Raw genomic sequence first — 20356 nt, 5'->3', positions numbered from 1 at the left:
TTCCCCCAAGTAAATCTCTGCAATGTCCAGCCTCTGGGCTGAGCTGCCCTTGGCAAGACTTCTGGGGATTGGTGAAATCTTATGTGCATCACTGAAGTGGATGGGCCAAAGGATAGGTCAAAGGTGAAGCTGTTTTCCCTCCCTCCTCTCTCTCCCAACAGCAGAGACCAAATAGCATGGCTCAAAGAACCTGGGATTGAGAGCCAGATGACCTAAAATCTCATCCCAGCTCTGCCACCGCTCTGCTGTGTGACACTGGGCAAGTCACATCACTTCTCTGGGCCTCAGTTTTCTCGTCTGTAAAATGGGGATGAAGCTCCTGTTCTCTTTACCCCTTAGATGGTGGGACAGGGATTGGGTCTAGTCTGATGACCTTGTATCTACCTCAGCGCTGGGCACGTAGTAAGCACTTGACCGATACCTCAGTTATTGTTGTTCAGTTCTGCCAGGAGTCCACCAGGCAGGGACTTGAATGGGCTCCAGGGTGTTTTGACCCCGATCGGGGCTGTAGCAGAGCCCTTTGGACTAGCCAGAGGACAGAGCTCTGGTCAGTTCTACTTGAGGCCCTCTGTGGAAAGCAGGGACGGATAAGGGTTGGGGGAGGAAAAATTCAGGTCCCACGGCATCCTGGGACAAACTCCATTCCGTCCCCTTTAATAATAATAATAATAATAATAAATAATGATGGCATGTATTAAGTGCTCACTATGTGCAAAGCACTGTTCTAAGTGCTGGGGAGGTTACAAGGTGATCAGGTTGTCCCATGTGGGGCTCACAGTCCCCTTTCCCTTCAGCAATGCGGCCTTGCTCCTCGACACTCCCTGTGCCCCCCCCACAGTACCGCCACAGCCCACATTGCTTGGCAGTAGTGCTAGTGGCTGCTTGGGGGGTGGGAGGGGGTGTCCCAGTAGCCCCTCTCCCCATCTGCAGATAATGGGGACCAGAGCACCACTCAGGCGGAAAACAATCTCCAATCCAACGGAGCTGTGGATGAGTCAGAGCCCTTCACCCGGGCTTTTTTCGGCTCATGAGTCACCAACCGACCTGCCATGGCCAGCAGAGCTGCTCTGTGCCCCCCTCCGGCCCCCTGCTCTGGGGGAGCCCCCAACTGTGGCTCCCACCCGGAGCCCCAGGCCTTTCCCCACTGCTGAATTCTCCCACCGCAGACATACACTAATTTGCCCACAGGCTGCCGCTCCCACCTCGGGGCCTGGCTGCCGCTCTGAGCTGGGCAGTGCCCAGGGCGCCGGGCCAGGAACGGGGGATGGCTTTGCCATCCCGGGGGATTTCTGGGCCAGGGCGGGTAGCGGGCTGAAACGGGGGTGGGACTGGAGGCTTCTCGCTGGCCTGTCTGACTCAAAGCACAGTGGGGAGAGGGAAAGGGAGGGTGAAAAGCCCATTAGATCTGTGTCTGGTCCCATCCCTGTCATGTTGAGGCCTTTAGTTCAGTCATTTAACCTCTTAGTTCAGTGGAAAGAGCACAGAGCGGGAAGGTAGGTAGGAGTTCTGTTGGCCTTCTGGCTGAGTTTAAGAGTTAGGCCAGTCACTTGCCATCTCTGAACCCCAATTTGATAAGCCATAAAATGGGAATAAGAACAGGTGTGGCTGTCAAGAACAGGTGCTGTCGGATACCTAGGTGATAAGGACCCCACTGGGGAAAGGACCAGGCTGGGATTTTTACATACCAATAGTTGCCTACCTTCACATCAACCCAGTCTCGAGTTTATTCCTAAATTCTCAACTCTTCACTCTCAAGGACCCAAGGACCTGCATACAGTTCAACAATTTACTCAGGAAACCAACTGATAAGCAGTTATTGCTATTGATAATTTCACCTAAACCTCCCTTTTAAACTTCCTAAACCTCACTGTGATCCCTCAATCCAGGCTCTTCAGGCAGCCCATCCTTGTCCCCGCTTCTCAGCACACCTCCCCTCCTTCTCCATTCAACCCTCCAATTCGCCCCACCCCCACCAACCTCCTTCACCCCTTCCCTGTTATCCTGCCCCAGTGCAGCCCACCCCCCATCCCACCCCATCCCGTGCCGGCCCCCAACAAGATCACTCAAATCTAACCCCTCTCCACCCCTCACACCATCCCCTCCCTCATGAACACTCCCCCCATGACTCCTTCCAGTTATTGCTCCATCTCCTTCCTATGACTTCTCTCCAAACTCCTTGAGCAAATGTCTGCACCTGCTGTCTAAAGTTCCTCTCCTCCAATTCTCTCCTTTGACCTCTGCCAGTCTGGTTTCTATACCCTTCACGACACTGAAACTTCCCTCTCAAAGGTTACCACTAATCTTCTTGGCAAATCCAACGGTCTCTACTTCATCCTAATCCTCCTCGACCTCTCAGCTGCCTTCAACACTGTGGACCAGCCCCTTCTCCTGGAAATATTATCCAACCTCGGCTTCACTGACTGACTGTGTCCTCTCCTGTTCTCCTCTTATCTCTCTGGCCATTCATTCTCAGTATCCTTTATGCGCTCCTCCTCTGCTTTGCACCCCCTAACTGTGGAGGTCCCTCAAGGTTTGGCTCAGGGTCCCCTTCTATTCTCTATCTACACCAACTCCCTTGGAGAACTCATTTGCTCCCATGGCTTCAACTACCACCTCTTTGGGGATGATTCCCAAATCTCCATCTCCAGCCCTGATCTCTCTCCCTTTCTGCATTCTCTCATTTCATCCTCCATTCAAGACATCTCTCCTTGGATGTCCTGCCATCACCTCAAACTTAACATGTTCAAAACTAAATGCCTTATCTTCCCACCCAAACCCTGTCCTCCTCCTGACTCTCCCATCACCGTAGACAACACCACCATCCTTCCTGTCTCAGAAGCCCATGACCTAGGCATTAGCCTTGACTCCTCTCTCTTATTCAACCTATGCATTCAAACTATCACAAAATCATGTCGGTTCAACCTTCACAACATCGCTAAAATGTCCTTTCCTCTCCATGCAAATGCTACCATGTTGACCCAATAGCTTATCCTATCTCGCCTTGATACTGTATCAGCCTGCTTGCTGACCTCCCAGCCTCCTGACTCTCCTCTCTCCAATCCAATCCTGGAACATTTTTCTACAAAAACATTCACTCCATGTTTCCCCACTCCTCAAGAACCTCCAATGGCTGCCTACCATTCATTCTTTCATTCAATCGTATTTATTGAGCACTTACTGTGTGCAGAGGACTGTACTAAGTGCTACCACCTCCACATAATAATAATAATGGCATTTATTTAGCGCTTACTATGTGCAAAGCACTGTTCTAAGCTCTGGGGAGGTTACAAGGTGATCAGGTTGTTCCACGGGGGTCACAGTCTTCATCCCCATTTTACAGATGAGGTAACTGAGGCCCAGAGAAGTGAAGTGACTTGCCCAAAGTCACACAGCTGACAATTGGTGGAGCTGGGATTTGAACCCATGACCTCTGACTCCAAAGCCCGGGCTCTTTCCACTGAGCCATGCTGCTTCTCAAACAGAAACTCCTTGTTATTGGTTTTAAAGCAGTTAATCACCTTGCCCCCTCCTACCTCTCTTCACTACTCTCCTGCTACCAACTAGCCTGCACACTTCACTCCTCTAATGCTAATTCATTCATTCATTCGATCGTATTTATTGAGCACTTACTGTGTGCAGAGCACTGTTGTTACTCACTGTACCTCAATCTAGTTCATCTTCCAGCTAATCTCTTGTCCATGTCCTGCCTCTGGCCTGGAATACCCTCCCTTTACATATCCGACAGAAAATTACTCTCTCCTTCTTCAAAGCAGATGAAGGCACATCTCCTCCAAGGGGCCTTCCTTGTCTAAGTTCTCCTGTCCTCTTTTCTCATTCCCTTCTGCCATGCTCACTATATTCGCCATCCCCGCCTCCAGCCTCATAGCATTTATATAAAGATCCGTAATTTATTTATTTATGTTTATGCCTGTCACCTCCCCCTCCCCCACCGCCCCACCCAAGTCTGTAAACTTGTGGGCAGGGGATAATAATAATAATAAGGATAGCATTTATTAAGCGCTTACTATGTGCAAAGCACTGTCTGTTATACTGTTCTTCCCAAGTGCTTTGTACAGTGCCCTGCAGAGAGTAAGCACTGAATAAATATGATTGATTGATTGATACCCACTCTTCCTACATATTAGATTGTGAGCCTCGGTGGGGCATGGACTATGTCCGATCTGATTCTTGTGTCTGCCCCAGTGCCCAAAGTGAGTGTTTAATAAATAATAATAATATTAATATTATGATTATGATTAATTTATCATTTTAACTGCTCTGTGCCTTAGTTTCTTCTGCAGGGGTAGAAGTCATCTACCATGTCCTTCCAGCCTCTCCAGGTGGATGAGAGGTGGGATGGAAGGAGAAGCTCCTTGAGAGAGGAGTGACTTCAACCACTCTCTCAGTGCAGATGATTCCCAAATCTAACATCTCCAGCCCGGACCTCTCTCCTTCCCTGCAATCTCATATTTCCTCCTGTCTTCAGGACATCTCTGCATCGATGTCTCACCAACAAGCCCAAAACTGAACTCCTTATCTTCCTACCCAAACCCTGTCCTCCTCTTCCATCATCGTAGACAACACCACTATCCTTCCTATCTCACAAGCTCATAACCTTGGTGTTGTCCTTGACTCATCTCTCTCATTCAACCTACATATTCCATCTGCCACCAAATCCTGTCCGTTCTACCTTCACAACATTGCTAAAATCTGCCCTTTCCTCTCCATCCAAACTGCAACTACACTTATCCAATCCCATCTTGATGACTGCAGCTTCCTCCTCTCTGACCTCCCTGCCTCCCGTCTCTGCCCACTCCAGTCCATACTTCACTCTGACGCATGGATAGTTTTTCTAAAAAATGCTCATGTCTCCTTCCTCCTCAAGAATTTACAACGGTTGTCCATTCACCTCAGCATGAAACAGAAACTCCTTAGCGTTCACTTTAAAGCACTCAATCAGCTCATGCCCTCTTTCCTCCCTTCACTGATCTACTACAGCCCAGCCCGCAAACTTTGCTCCTTTAGCTCCAGTTTACTCATTGTGCCCCAATCTCGTCTGTCTCACCACTGACCTCTGTCTCACGACCTCCCACTTGCTTGGAACTCCTTCCCAATCCAAATGCACCAGACCACCCATCTCCCCACTTTCAAAGCATTATTAAGGTCACATTTCCTCCAAGGGACCTTCCCCAATTAAACCCTCTTTTCCTCAGCTCCTTCTCCCTTCTGCTTCGCCTTTGCAGTTGAACCAAAGAGCATTTGTTGCTCACCCCACCCTCAACCCTACAAGACTTATATATATGTATCATATATTATAAATTAGTTATATTAGAAGCAGCGTGGCTCGGTGGAAAGAGCCCGGGCTTTGGAGTCAAAGGTCGTGGGTTCGAATCCTGGCTCCGCCACCTGTCTGCTGTGTGACCTTGGGCAAGTCACTTAACTTCTCTGCGCCTCAGTTCCCTCATCTGTAAAATGGGAATTAAGACTGTGAGCCCCACATGGGACAACTTGATCAGCTTGTATCCCCCCCAGCGCTTAGAACAGTGCTCTGCACATAGTAAGCGCTTAACAAATGCCAACATTATTATTATTATTATTATATTAATGCTTGTCTCCCCCCCATACTGTCAGCTTGTTGTGGACAGGGAACATATCTGCTAACTGCAGTATTGTATTCTCTCAAGCGCTTAGTACAGTATTCTGCACATAGTAAGGGCTCAATACATACCACTGATTGATTGATTAAGAGGTCTGAAGAGAGTGGCTTGACTTTTGCTAAGGGATGATCTCTATCACTGCCCTAGCTTCTGGCTAGCCCAGGGCCCAGGGAGGTGTTTGCTCAGCTCAGTTGTTCTGCACCAGAGGATGTCCAGGAATATACCTCTTGGCCAAATACCCCCCTCTACCTCAGCCTCCGTGCCCTCTTTCCTTCAGCCTGGTCCTAGGTGGGCAGCCCCCCCTTCTCACCCAGCTGCTGCACCTAAGCTTCATTTCTCCTGGAAAATTCAGCTCACCCTGCTGGTCCCCCTCCCCAGTGTGCTGTTTCCCCTGGGCTAGAACTCTGAATCCCCTCCCCACTCCTCCTCCATTCCCGCAGGCAAACCCTCATCCCATGCCAGGATGGTAAGAGTACATTGTTCCAGCCCTATATTGATGGGTACCTCGGTCCTGAGCATGGGTGCAAGCAAGAGTGGCTGTTGGTTGATGTGATTTGGAGGGTTGAGATTTAATCAGGAAAAACTTCCTGGAGGAGGAGAGATTTCAGCCTTGGCCTCTGCTCTAGCCTCCACTCTCCAGTCTTTCCTGCAGCCTCTGCTTTACCCTCTCCTCCAGTATCTGCTCTAGCTCCTCCTCCAATCTCTGCTTTAGCCTCTGCTCTAGGTCTCATTCCATTCTTTGCTCCAGCCTCCACTCCATTATCTGCTCTCGTGTCTGCTCCTCACCTCCAACCTGTTCTCTAGCCTCCACTCCAATATCTGTTCTAGCTACTATTCCAGCCCCGGTTTCAGGCTCCACTCCAATCTCTCCTCCAGGATCTGCTCTAGCTTCTTCTCCAGCCTCCTCTCCAGCTTCTACATGACACTCTGTTCTAGCATCCATTGTATCGTTTGCTCCAGGCTCTGCCTTAGCCTCCACTCCGGTATCTGCTCTAGCTTCCCTAGCAGCATGGCTTAGTGAAAAGAGCCCAGGCTTGGGAGTCAGAGGTCATGGGTTCTAATCCCGACTCTGCCACTTGTCAGCTGTGTGACTTTGGGCAAGTCACAACTTCTCTGTGCCTCAGTTACCTCATCTGTAAAATGGGGATTAAAATTGTGAGCCCCACGTGGGACAACCTGATCACCTTTTATCCCCCCAGCGCTTAGAACAGTGCTTTGCACATAGTAAGTGCTTAACAAATACCATTATTATTATTATTATTATTATCTCCAGTCTGTACTCTAATCTCTCTTCCAGGATAATAATAATAATGATAATGATAATAATAATAATGGAGGTTGTTAAGCACTTACTATGTGCCAAGCACTGTTCTAAGCACTGGGGTGGGTACAAGGTAAGCAGGTTGTCCCACCTGGGGCTCACAGTCTTAATCCCCACTTTTACAGTTGAGGGAACTGAGGCACAGAGAAGTGAAGTGACTTGCCCAAGCAGACAAGTGGCAGAGCTGAGATTAGAACCCATGTCCTCTGACTCCCAAACCCGTGCTCTTTCCATTAAGCCATGCTGCTTCTCTAGATCTGCTCTAGCCTCCGCTCCAGGCGCTGCTGTAGCTTCCACTCTGTCCTCCACTCCAGCCTCTTCCCTAACCTCTGCTGTAGCTTCCTTTCCAGCCTCTGTTCTACTTTCTGCTTCACTATCTTTTCTAGCCTCCACTCCAGCCCCTACTCTTCCCAGGCCCAGATCCCAGAGGGGATAAGAAATACCCAGGGAAGCAATTCCTCCTGAGTCTGGCCTCCTCTGACCCTCCGGATTGGACAGGAAGCGCAGCCCAGGAATTTCGGGAGGGAAGGGGCGGGGGTGGACCTCCCGGGGCGGAAGTCCTAGAGTGGAAGCAGCCGGAGCATCCCATGGCGAGGCTCCCTGGGGCCCTGTCCTGGCCAACCCCCGGTTGGATCCATCCCCGTTCCGGAGCACTGGGCTTCCTTCCGTCTCTCTCCTTTGGCAGGAGGCTCTGCACGTGCACGGCTCTCAGTAGGGAAGACTGCCCGAAGCTCTCTGCTCTTAATGACCGGATCTCTCTCATCCTGGGGGATGGGATTGGGCGGCCCGTGATGAATGGCCATTTGCTGTTCCTCCGTTGGAGCTATATTGTCCTGGACAGAAGTCACCCGATAGTGTAAGTGAACCCCAAAACATGAAGGAGGGGCAGGAGGAGGGGACTCTAAATCAAAGCTGTTGGTAAGCCTGGGTACAGTGCCTACCTACCTGTAGTCTATTTAATTGTCCTTCTCCCCCTGTAGACTGTAAGCTCCTTGTGAGCAGGGATCACATCTACCCACTCTGTTGTATTATTCACTCCCAAGTGTTTAGTACAGTGCTCTGCACCAAGTAAACACTCAGTACATACCATTAATTGATTGATTGCCTTGCTGGTGTCTTCCTAGTCCAACATCTGCCATGGAGAAAGCTCTGCCACCCTCCCTCCTCGCTCGGGATCTCCCTGCTCCTATTCCTCCTGTTCTTCCTACAGATTCCCCGGGAATCAGCTTTCAGGGAACAAGGGGCCTGAGGGGCCTATGGGGAGATCCTGGAACCTGTGAATTGCTCGACCCTCAAGGATCGTATTGTTGTATTGTACTCTCCCAAGTGCTTAGTCCAGTATTGTGCACCCAGTAAGTGATCAATAAATGCCATTGATGATGACGATGAAGAATTCTCTGGAGCAGAGGGAAAAGCAGAAATGCCAGGCTTCTGTGCCATGGGTGAAGAGAGAGCCAGGCTAGTCATTTGGGTGGGCTACCCCCACGGCCATGGGCTGGGAATGCCAGCAGCCAGCTTGGGAAGATGGTTGAAACTCGATTTCTAAAAATCTTCTGGGCTCAGGATTCCCCTGGAAGTCGATCCCAGACTGGAACCTCCCTCTATCTTCCTTCTCTTTGGCTGTTACAGGAGAAGGAGTGATCCAGAATGCCTGGAGGAGCCAGCTAGCTCAGAGGGGCCCTGGGTAAATGGGGGCCAAGGAGTCCTTCTTTCAAAGTTCCTCCCACTCTGCCTGGGTCCCCCGGGTCTCCCCGCCCTCCACACTGTCCAGGGGTCCAATGCTAACCCTCACACCCCAGAGCCTTATAAGGCCAGGATGATGTGGACTTCCTCCCAGTGACACCCTCCCCGGCTCAAGTTCATAATGATCATGACAATTGTGGTATTTGATAAGAACTTACTATGTGCCAAACACTCTGGAAGATACAGATTGGATACTGTCCCTGTCCCACACGGGGCTCCCAATCTAAGCAGGAGGGAGAACAGTTATTTTATCCTCCCTGTGCTTCAGATGAAGAAACTGAGGCACAGAGAGGTGAAGTGATTTGTCCAAGGTCACTCAGGAGGCAAGCAGAGAAGGTGGGATTAGAACTCTGATTCCTTAACCTGCACTCTCTCTACTTGGCCATGCAACTTCTCAATCCCTATGTCGACATTCCCCTGCCTCCTGCCTGTGGGGGATTCATTCATTCATTTATTCAATTGTATTTATTGAACACTTACTGTGTGCAGAGCACTGTACTAAGCGCTTGGAAAGGACAATTCAGCAACAGTTAGAGACAGCCCCTACCCAACAACGGGCTCACAGTCTAGAAGATGAAAGGGGTTGGCGAGGGCAGCCGGTCTCTCTCCCTGAAACTCACTCATTTCCCAGGGTGGGCAGTGGGGGGCAGGGGCAGGAAAGTCACACAGATTTTGATTCCCAACCTTCACAGAGGGGGAGGCCCTAAGGAAACAAGATTTTTGTGTCTAAGCTGACTGGAGTCAGGGTTGGGTGCCAGCCAGGGTGGGTGGCTCCGGGACCCCTCCGGCCAACCTGCTTCCGGCCCCTCTGGCCCTATGATCCCCCCTAACCCCCTGCCCGGCCCCCAGGCCCATATTAGGAAAGCGCTCCAGATCTGTTCGCCCCGCAGCTCGGGGGAGCTATAAATATCAGTGTGAGCTGGAGAGAGAGGCCTTCCTGATTCCCACGATGCTGGGATCCAATTTCCTCCTTCCTGCTCAAACAGAGTTCCTCCTCCTCCTCCTTTTTCTCCTCTCCCTCCTCCTCCTCCTCCTCTTTCTTCTCCTCCTCACCCGCCACCCCCAGCCCTTCTCCTTGTCACCACTTTCTCATCAATGGAAACTTTTTCAGCTGCTGAGAACTTTGGCCCAGACACATGTGGCTGGGCTTCCCGCCCTGCTGAGCCAACCTCTGGCGGAAAAATCAAACTGAAGTTTTGAAGCGATCCAAAAGAACCGAGCAGTTGGTTCTGTGGCTCCCCAACCCGTCCACCGCCTGCCCGTTACGAGGGGCCCTTGCTCCTCCTTCTGACCCCTGGACAGCCAACACCCAGCCCCACTTGGTTTCCACCTCTGCAACTCTGGATAGATCTGCTCCTGCTCACAGCAAGCCAGGCTCTGGCTGAGGGAGGGCAGAACAGCATTTTCCCAGAGATTTGTGAGCTGGGGAAGACACGGACCCTGCTTCCCACTAACCCTCTGGCCCTCCGCTACTGCCCAGGGGGGCTTGAAGGGGTGGGGAGGCTAGTCACAGGCTGGGCAATGCACCAGGTGATTTCTCCCAGGAACAAGGACTCTGACCATATGATCACAACCACGGCATCTTGATGACCAATTAGACTGTCAGCTCTTGGAGGTCAGGGCCCAGATCTGCCTAGCCCAGTGCCCTGTGTAAGGACTGACCTAGAATGATCACTCTGTCCACTGTGATGGAGGGAGTTGGCTCCCAGCCCTGCCCTCTCCCCTTCCCTGCTCCATACATCCCCCTGGGGAAGTAGGAGCGGAAGGAGGGATGATCTTTTTGCAGTCCCTTAGGGTAGGCTGGAGTCATCGCCAAATCCTGCAGACAGATTTTCCTACCACTGAACCAGCTGGAGTCTGCTAGTCTCCCCAAGTCCTGGGGTCAGATTGCCCTGTGTTTGAGGGGAGCCCAGAGTTCTAGGCCTCCTCAGGAAGAGAGGCTGTAGGGAGGGATGGGGAAGGACAAAGGTTAAGGTTCTTGGCTATTCACCGGGAGAGGACAAGGATGGGGAGAAGTTGGGGAAGGAGAGGTGGCCTGCAGATTTGGGATGACTGTGGAGTTGCACAGGGCCCTCCTGGGAATAAAAACTCGGAAAATGACTCAGGGCTGGGCATCAGAAGACCTGGGTTCTAATCTCCACTCCATTATTTGCCTGCCGTGTGACCTTGGGCAAATCACTTCACTGTTTTGTCCCTCAGTCTCCTCATCTGTAAAATGGGGCTGGATGCAATACCCGTTCTACCTCCCATTTAGATTGTGAATCCCATGTGGGACAGAGAATGCATCTGGTCTGATTATCATGTATCTACCCCAGTGCTTAGCACAGGGCTTGGCCCAGAGTATGCGCTTAACCAATTCTGTAATTATCATTACAATTATTATTCTGGGAACTTTCAACCTTATTGATCCTTTGCCTCTCTTCCAAGCCCTAGAGAGTTCCCCGGGCCTTCTAGACTGTGAGCCCATTGTTGGTTAGGGACCCTCTCTATATGTTGCCAACTTGTACTTCCCAAGAGCTTAGTACAGTGCTCTGCACACAGTAAGCACTCAATAAATATGATTGAATGAATGAATGAAGTTCTAAGGAGCCGCCTGAACCAGCATCCTCAGAAGGATTTCTTACAGATAATAATGATGATGATAATAATAATAATAATATTTATTAAGCACTTACTGTATGCCAGACACTGTACTAAGTGCTGGGGTGAATACAAGGTAATCAAGTCCCACATGGGGCTCACAGTCTAAGTAGGAGGGTAGGAGGGAGACCAGTTATTGAATCTCCATTTTGTAGATGAGGGAACTGAGGTACAGAGAAGTGAAGTGACTTGCCCGAGGTCCCAGAGCAGGTAAATGGTGAAGCTGAGATTAGAACCCAGATGAAGCCACTGAAGCCCAGAGAGGTTAAGTGAGTTGCCCAAAGTGATCCAGCCGAGACCTGAATTGGGTGCCTTAGTTCAAATGCATCCTTCCTTCTGGAAATCCCCCCTCTCCCTACCTCAGTAACACAACAAAGAGCCAGTCATCAGATGTGCTTCTCCCCCACCGCCCCCCACAAACCCAGACCCACCGCATGCATGAAGGGAGGGACCTCCCCCCAGCCCCGAACACATTGAAATAGTTAAAAAATATCGGTGGAAGCAGGAAATCGGATACAGGCTAGACTTCAGCCCATGGCAGGGCCTCACAGATTGGAACAGAGCAGTTTTATTGTCTGAGAAGGATCCTTCAAAAATCTCTGATAAAAATATTGGTCCCTCTCCATTGTCATGTGGCGGTGACAGAGGCCAGGGCCGTCTTCGGGCCCCTGGTCACTAGAGGAGGTTGGGGAATCCATGCAGGAGCCCGGGTTTGGGGAGCTGGGTGTTCCTCTCTCCCCTCTCCCCTTTCCAAGACTAGAAGAGGAAAGCACCATTGGGTAATCTCCAGACTTGGCCCCGTCTCCTCCCCCGGCCCCACATCTCTCCACCTCCTCACCACAGCTGTGTGTGTGTGTGTTTGTGTATGTGAGAGGGAGGGGGCAGGAGCTGGGGGGCTCTGTCCGACAGGGGCCTCTCCCCAAGATGACGGGAAGTCGTCCCTTTCATCCAGTTGAAAAATTGGCTCTGGCTATTTCACCGACCTGTGTCGGGGGCCAGGGTTTACAAGTTTCTTTCTGTTATGCAAGGGCTATTTCCATTTATTCCCCCATGGCAGGCAGAACGCCAAGTCCTGGGAACATATATATGTTTCCTCTGTGATCTAAGCCCGAGCCCCTCTTTACCGCCACCAGGCCCACGGCCAACGGTCTCCCGCGCCCCACCTGAGTGAGCCCCCGGGCAGGCCTGGGACATAAAGGCGCCTTTCAGGCCTTCCGAGCTGAGCTGTGGGGTGGCTTCCAGCTGGGACCTTGACAGGCCGGTAGACAAGAGGGGATTCTGCTGTATCTGCCCTGCCCTGCCCTGTGTAGGGAAAGGGTGACTGATCCACCCCTGGCTGCAGGAAAGGGTTAATGGCCCAGTGCCAGTTTGCCCCCCTGAAGCTGGAACAGCAATCAGTCAGTGGCCTTCCCCGAGAGCTTACTACATGCTAAGCAATGTACTGAGGGCTTGGGACAATAAAGAATCAGCAGGGCCTAATTGAAAGAGCAGGAACCTGGGAATCAGAGGACCTGGGTTCTAACCCTGGCTCCTCTACGTGCCTGCTGTATGACCTTGGGCAAGTCACTTAACTTCTCTGTGATTCAGTTCCCTTATCTGCAAAATGGGGGTTCAATGCCTGTTCTCCCTCTTACTTAGACTGCGGGCTGCATCTGAACCCGATTATCATTCATTAAATCATATTTATTGAGCGCTTACTGTGTGCGGAGCACTGTACCCCAGATCTTAGTACAGTGCTTGGCACATCATCATCAACAATGGTATTTATTGAGAACTTACTGTGTGCAGAGCACTGTAGTAAGTGCTTGGGGGAGTACAATACAACCAGCTTACAGTCTGGGGGGAGGCGGACATTAGTAAAAATAATTTCTTTATATCAATCATTAATAATTTATATGGGCATAAGGCAAGTGCTTAACAAATACCATTGTCATTATTACCACCACCACTGCCACCCCACCGTGGCTGGCTGGACACCTGTTGGTTCACTTGTTCCTCCATTCCCTGGCCTTTAGGAGCTTTGACTCTAACCTGGGAGGCAAGCAGTGAGAGCAGGGAGCAAGATTGAATTCCTGCTGCTAGTACAAGCAAGTCAGGATGAATAAACAGGTGAGCCTTCAAATGAACATGTCTGGCTTCCACAACTGACTTGATAGGTTTGATAGGATGCCCAGATACATTCTTAATCCACCAAACTCCTCTTTTGTAAATCACACCCCCATCTCTGGATCCAACCTCTAGGCTGGGTCACGTCCAAACCAACCTGAAAGGAAAGACGCTCTCTTTTTTTCTTTCCTTTTTCTATCTATCTTTCTTCCTTTCTTCCTTTTCTTCTTTCCTCCTTTCTTTCTTTCTTTCTTTCTTTCTTTCTTTCTTTCTTTCTTTCTTTCTTTCTTTCTTTCTTTCTTTCTCTCTCTCTCTTTCTTTCTTTTTCTTTCTTTCTCTCTCTTTCTCTCTTTCTCTCTTTCTTTCTCTCTCTCTTTCTCTCTCTCTTTTTCTTTCTCTCTCTCTCTTTCTCTCTCTTTCTTTCTCTCTCTTTCTTTCTCTCTCTCTCTTTCTCTCTCTCTTTCTCTCTCTCTCTCTCTCTCTCTCTCTCTCTCTCTCTCTCCCTCTCTCCTGATTTTAAAAGCTCAGCCCAGGACCCTAGACGGGAGTGGAGGAGGGGGGGATAGGGAAAGAAAGAGGAAGGAGGATGGGGGAAGAAAAGAGGGAGGGGGTGGAGAGAGGAGGGAAAGGGATGGAGGAAGAGGAAGGAAGGGTGAGGGGAAGAGAAGGAAGTGGGGAGGGGAGGGAGGGTGAATGGAAAGAAGAGGAAGGGGTGAGGCAGGAATATGGAGGGATGGGAAGGAGGGAGGAGAGGAGAGAAAGTGGGGAGGGAAGAGTGTGTGAGGAGGTAATGAATCCAGTTGTCACTGAGCAGCCCCTGGAGGAGCCCGAGCAAACCATTTAACCTCTGTGGTCCTCAGCTTTCCCATCTGCAAAATGGGGAGAATGCTGGCCTCTTCCTTGGCCTACCCCCTGTCTGGGGGCTGAGGACCAGGGGTGTGATGGAGGTACGAGTGGAACCCTAGGGGTTACCCTCCAGGTTAAGGAACGCCAACCAGCATTCTGGGAGGGTGCGGGTGGCCGAAGGCAGGGCGATGGACTTGGTGATTCCACTCACCAGAGGGTTGTCTACTGCCCTGCCCCGGCCAGGCAGCGGGAGGCCATGGCTGAAGCTGAGGGGCTGGGGGAGGGAAGGAGGGAGGTAGAGAGGGTGGGAGGGCAGCTGCTGGAGAGCTCCTTATAAGACCACAGTTGGTCTGACCAGCCTCGGGCCAGAGGAGAACGGTCAGTTCGGACTAGACGACCGACCGGGCGCTGCCGAGATTGAGGAGTGAAGCTGGGCCTCTCCCAGGGGAGGGAGTGGGGGTCCGGCTCCGAAGCCAGGGCATGGCTTTCAGGAGGAATGGGAAGAGCAAGGGAGCTGGGAAAGGGGAGGGGGCCTGGAGCTCCAGCCAGTAACCAGACTTGGGGATGATGTCTTCCTCTTAATTGGCACCAAGCCCCCCACCCTCCACTTCCCCCAGTTCCTTCTGACCCCCCTTCCCTCAAACTCCTACCCTCCTGCCACCAGCCTCCTCACCACTCATTCTCTGGTTCACACAGCCTGCCAGCTCCCAACAGCCCCGGCCCCTGGCCCCTGCTCAAATCCTGGGGCTCCTCTCCCCACGCCCCATCCCCATCCCCGACATCCCATGGCCCTCCCCGACCCAGCCTCTAGAGGATCTAACCCACGGAGGAGAAGGATCCAAGCCTTTCTGCCTGCTTTCCTTCAGGCCCCATCTGTTTTTCTTTAGGCCTGGGGAGCGTACTTCTGTACATTGCTAGTTAAAGGGCTGTCGAGCCCCCTCTTGGCAGGGGGGATGCGCGGGTCGGGGTGGGAGAACATCCTGGCAGTTGACTCTAATTTCAAACTGCTAAACTCCACCTGCATGTGAACAGCCCTCAGGTCTTGGCGCGGCTCTACCCGCTGCTTCCCGGGCCCCCGCCGGGCTCAGGGAGGCAAACCCTTTATCCGAGGGCCACTCTCTGGCCTGCTAGTTGGGACCACTGACTCTGGCTTCCCTCTGACTCACTCCATGCCTGGGCTGATTCATTTTCCCCTCCAGCCTCAGGTTTCCCGGGATCGAGGCTTCTTCTCCAGCTGGCATGTGTGGAGGCCAGGCCCCCTCAGCACGCGCCACGCTGCCGCCTCTGCCACACCCTAACACCAGAGAAGGGCAGGGGCGAGGACAGGAGTGAGACCTGGGATTAGGGAGCAACTCTAGAGGCACCAGGGCTGGCTTGATCTCACTTCTGGGAGCCCTGACCCACCACCCAACTGAACAAACACAGATTGCTGCAGCAGCATCAGCTTGGAAACCTGACCGGAGATGATGCACAAGGAAAGACAGCTGCAGGGAGAGGGAAAGAAGCTAGTCTGTCTGTCTGTCTGTCTGTCTGTCTGTCTGTCTGTCTGTCTATCTATATCATCTATCTATCTATATCTATCTATCTATCATCTATCTAATCTATCTATCATCTATCTATCTATCTCTATCTCTATCTATCTATCTATCTATCTATCTATCTATCTATCTATCTATCTATCTATCTAATCTCCCTGTCTTCCTTTATTCCTTCCTTCCTCAGCCCTCACAGTTTGGCCTCCATGGATGGAGAATAGGTCTCGAGGACTTGAAACGGTTTTTCAACAACAGTTGTGTTTTGCCTAAAATGTCCTCATTTCCTGAGCCTCTGAGTGGATCGGGATTCCTGAGGGATCTGAACATCTATCTATCCATTCTTTCAATCATATTTATTGAGCACTTACTGTGTGCAGAGCACTGTACTAAATGCTTGGGAAGTGCAAGTTGGCAACATATAGAGACGGTCCCTACCCAACAGCGGGATCTATCTATCTATCTATCTATCTATCTATCTATCTATCTATCTATCTATCATCTATCTATCTATCTATCTTATATATATATATATATATACATATATTTATTAACATATATAAAAGAGTGAGAGAGAGAAACATTGAGAGGGATGGCTGTGCATTGAGATGGGGACTGAGGAAGACAGAGGAGATTGAGACCCAGGTTCTGTCACTCTGAATCCTAAGGAAAATAGCCACTGAGGCAGAGAGAGACAGGAGGCAGGGAGAAGAGAGAGAGATACAGAGAGCAAGATAAAGGGAGAAAGATAAAGAGAGAAAGAGAGGGAGAAAGAAAGGAGGAAAAGAAAGGGAGAAAGAGAAAAGGGAGAAAGAAAAAAGGAGAAAAAGAAAGGAAGAAAGAAAAAGAGGGAGAAAGAGGAGAAAAAGGGAAAGGGAAAGAAAAAGGGAGAGAGAGGAAGAGAGAGAAGAGGGAAGGAGAAAGAGCAAGGGAGAGGAGAAGGGAGAAGTGAAAGCAAGAGAGGGAGGTGAGAGAGACAGACAGAGAGAGAGGGAGAAAGAGGAGGGGGGTGGGAGAGAAAGAGAGAGGGCCATGTGCACCGGAGGAGGAGAGAAATGTGCTGTTCCAGCTGAGGACTATTCCAGTGTTGGCAGAGGCAGATGTTCGATGTGTATATGTGTGTGTGTGTGTGTGTGTGTGTGTGTGTGTGTGTGTGCTCAAACGCGCTCACGCTGCAGCTCTGCATAGAGCTGGAGTCTGGAGGAGGGGGAGGCCAAGTTCACAGGAGAGCGGGAAGCAGTGGATGAGGGTGGGAAGGGCGTGGGCGGCCCGGTGGCCGGCACCATGGCCGGCATTGTGGCTGTCCTACCTGGAGAAGTGCCCTGCTCTGGACTTCAAAATCACAGAGCCTCTATTTGCTTATTCCCAGGCATATGGAACACGTTACTGCGGGAGGCTGTATGGGCAGAACACAGTGGCGGGCTGGGAGGGAGTGGGATGATTTTTGCAGATGAGCCGGCCAACAAGAGTTCCTGGAGGGAAAGGTGGGGGTATAAAATAGTCATAGTGATCGTATTTATCAAGCACTTTCTGGGTACAGAGCGTTATGCTGAGCATAGTGGAGAACCATCTACTGCCCCTCTTCATCCAGGGACAAACACCGCTCAGTCCCTACAAGCCTCCTGTGGCCACCGTCGGAAGCAGAGGCTCAGGATGGGATGGGCCGGAGGCTTGATCTGGTATTAGCGAGAATCCAGAATTTGTTTATGTTGAATTTGGCCAACAGCTGAAATCTCTCAGCTCTTACTCCTTCTCTCCTCCTCCTCATCTTCTCCAACTTCTTCCCCAAGCGCTCCGGTGACCACTGGCTCTGGGGGTCTTTGGCACCTCATAGGTGAGGCCAGACTCCCCCTCCACCATGGTGGCAGATGGGGGGCCGGTGAGGGGAGGATGGCTCAGTGGGCCTGCTCTCTAGCTGCTCTGCTAGCAGCAGTGGGTTGGGAGGGGAGTGGGCAGAAGGGCGGGTTGTAGAAGGGGAGGGAAAGAGCTCGGCGTTCCCTACCCCACTTCAAACTCTCTCCACGCCCTCACAGGACTGCCTTGAGACTCAATCCCGGCTCTGTGCTCCCTTCCCTCTCAGCCCTGGAGGCCCGCCCGCCCGCTGGCCTGGTGAACAGAGACTGGTTCATTCGCTGTGTGTCTTTCCCTCTCTGCTTCTGGCGTGCTCTCTCCAGCCCGTGGTGAGAGAGGCGTGGCCCGGACTCCTGAGCCCACCTTTGGCGGCAGAGTTTAGAGGCCCCCCCGGCAGCCGATTGGACATGGTTCTACCCTGATCTGGGGGGATTGGCCCCATCTAATCGGGTGTGTGCCCCTCCACACCCTCGGGGGGCTCAGATCTGCCGGGCTCCCCCTTGTCTATCTGGGAGGGGGAGCCAAGGAAGTGTGATATCTGCAGGAAACGCCCAATTGTTCAGGCCAAGGGTGTGGATACGTAAGGATGTTGGGGGAGAGGTGGGGAGACCCAGGACCTTCTCCCTTAGCATCCCCAAGTCTGGTTTCAGCCCATAGCATTTCCTTCCTCCCCTTCAGACCATCAGCCCAGTGGACTGGCTGCAGTGGCTGCCCCTTGCCCATGCCACCCAAAGGTGGGCAGCTAGGACGAGAGGCCAGGCTCACTCCCACGACCCAGACTGTGGGACCCCATGTTCCTCAGAAAGCTGAGACTGCTCAACTCACTTCACCTTGTGCTTCAGGTGGGACGCGCCCTCAGCACACATACACATAAACACACACACACACAGACACACCCACGTGCTCGCGCGCTTTATCTGGGAGACCTGGTTGGCAGAGGAAGCTTGGCCTCAGGCTCCTTCAGGAAGCAGTGATGGAGAGAGATGTCAGACCCTGGTTAAACAGTGGGTTTCCCCACTGGGCTGCCCGGCCCCGAGATCCCCTCCAGTGTCAATGATTGGCTCCCCCAGGAGAGAAGCGAGAGCCGCCCCTATGGTCCTGGCCATTGCTCACCCCTGCAGAGAGGGGAGCAAGAGCAGGTGGGACAAGAGGGACTCCTGCCCCTTAGGACCCAGTCACCCGTGAGAGGGGAGAAATGACACCCCGGAGGCCCTGAGCGGTCTCTGCTCCAGCAGAATGATCCACCCTGCACCGGGACCCTCCAGTGGTGGCTCCCCCTGCCACTCCCAGCTTTTTCCTCTGTCTCCCAAACCCATCCAGACTGATTGACTCCCCTCTTGTGCAAATTGGGCCTCTCGCCATCTCTCACAGCCTGCTCCATCCTGAACATTGTTTGACCAGATTGGGTGAGGAGCATCTTCATCCTCACCCTGCAGCCCTGAGAGGCTGGCAGGGGGTGCCTGGGACCCAGGTGAATGACCCGTACAATCCAGGCTATTATCTGTAGCTGACCCCCACCTCTCCAGGAGGGGAGGGTCCCTCTGCTTCTATCCCTCTCCTCTCCCATTAGCCAAAGTCAATCCCCGGCCCCCCCAAGCTCTGTCCAGCCATCACCCTTGTTCCCAGGGGGTCCCCACAAAGGGGCCCAGGACACTCACCTCCAGAAGCAGGGCTGGCCAGCAGGGACAGTGTCCACAGGCAGAGCTGGAGCAGCACCCGGGGGGCCGGGAGCCCCCAGATGGACATGGTGGGTGGTTTACAGCAGGGCAGGGGCCAGGGGCATGGCCGAGAAGCACCAGGACAAGTGGAAAGGCACGGACAGAGGCAGTCTGTTTCCAATCCCAGCTCCGCTACTACTATATTTAATAAAACAGAGAGGCGGGAGGGAGAAGGGGAGGGGCCAGCCCACTTTCCCCACCAGTTAGAAATGGCCCGGGTTAAAACAAGAACCGCTCAGATTACGTTGGTTGGTTTTCCCCCTTAAAGGGCTAGCAGCATTCTCCTCTGCCCACTCCAGCCTGGGCAGAGCCCACCGTCCCGCACTGCTCCAAGCTGCTGTCGTTATCCTTTTTGCTCCCCATATCTGGGGGTCCCTCGGGGCTGGTTCCTCTTTCCTTTCCTGGGAAGGATGATTCCGGGAGAGGGTGTCTGAACCATTGGAGGAGCTGGGGCCCTGCGCCAGCACAGGAATTCAGGGCAGGCTAGGTCCCGCCAGCTTCTTCCAGGGTGGGCCTCAATGTGGAGAGCGGGAATACCAAATGGGGGCCATATTGGTGCTGGGCTGGTTGGGGGAGTGCTTCTGCTGAGGCTCCTCCTCCAGCTGGACTCAAGAAGGCACCCCCTAAATAATAATAATAAGAATTATCATCAACATCATTCTCATTATCATTGTGATTTTGTAAAATGCTTATTGTAATCCAAGCACCGCTCTATGGGCTGAGGAAGATACAAGGTTATCAGGCTAGACACATCCATATTCCACATGGAGCTCACATTTTAAGGAGGGGGGGAAAGCAAATATTTATTCTTCGTTTTACAGATGAGGAAACGGAGGCCCTGAGAAATAGAATGAATTGTCCCAGGTCACCCAGCAGGGAAGTGATGGAGCCAGGATTAGAATTCAGGTCTTCTGATTCCCAGGCTCAGGGTTTTTCATCAGG

At 52.0% G+C, this 20356-nt stretch overlaps 1 protein-coding gene across 1 annotated transcript in view; it reads right to left on the bottom strand.

Annotated features, from left to right (window-relative positions):
• The window catches only part of CSPG4 (chondroitin sulfate proteoglycan 4), a 72461-nt gene extending 53019 nt beyond the window's left edge, over positions 1–19442 (bottom strand). Inside the window, exon 1 of the mRNA XM_038767494.1 lies at positions 19355–19442. Within this exon, the coding sequence (XP_038623422.1) occupies positions 19355–19442 (88 nt within the window). The remainder of the gene's footprint in view (positions 1–19354) is intronic.
• Between the last annotated feature and the right edge of the window lie 914 nt (positions 19443–20356).

The sequence above is a fragment of the Tachyglossus aculeatus genome, chromosome 26 (genome assembly GCF_015852505.1).
Source record: "Tachyglossus aculeatus isolate mTacAcu1 chromosome 26, mTacAcu1.pri, whole genome shotgun sequence".
NCBI lineage: Eukaryota > Metazoa > Chordata > Mammalia > Monotremata > Tachyglossidae > Tachyglossus > Tachyglossus aculeatus.
The sequence above is the reverse complement of the archived record's forward strand: the minus strand, read 5'-3'. Positions and strand labels throughout refer to the sequence as shown.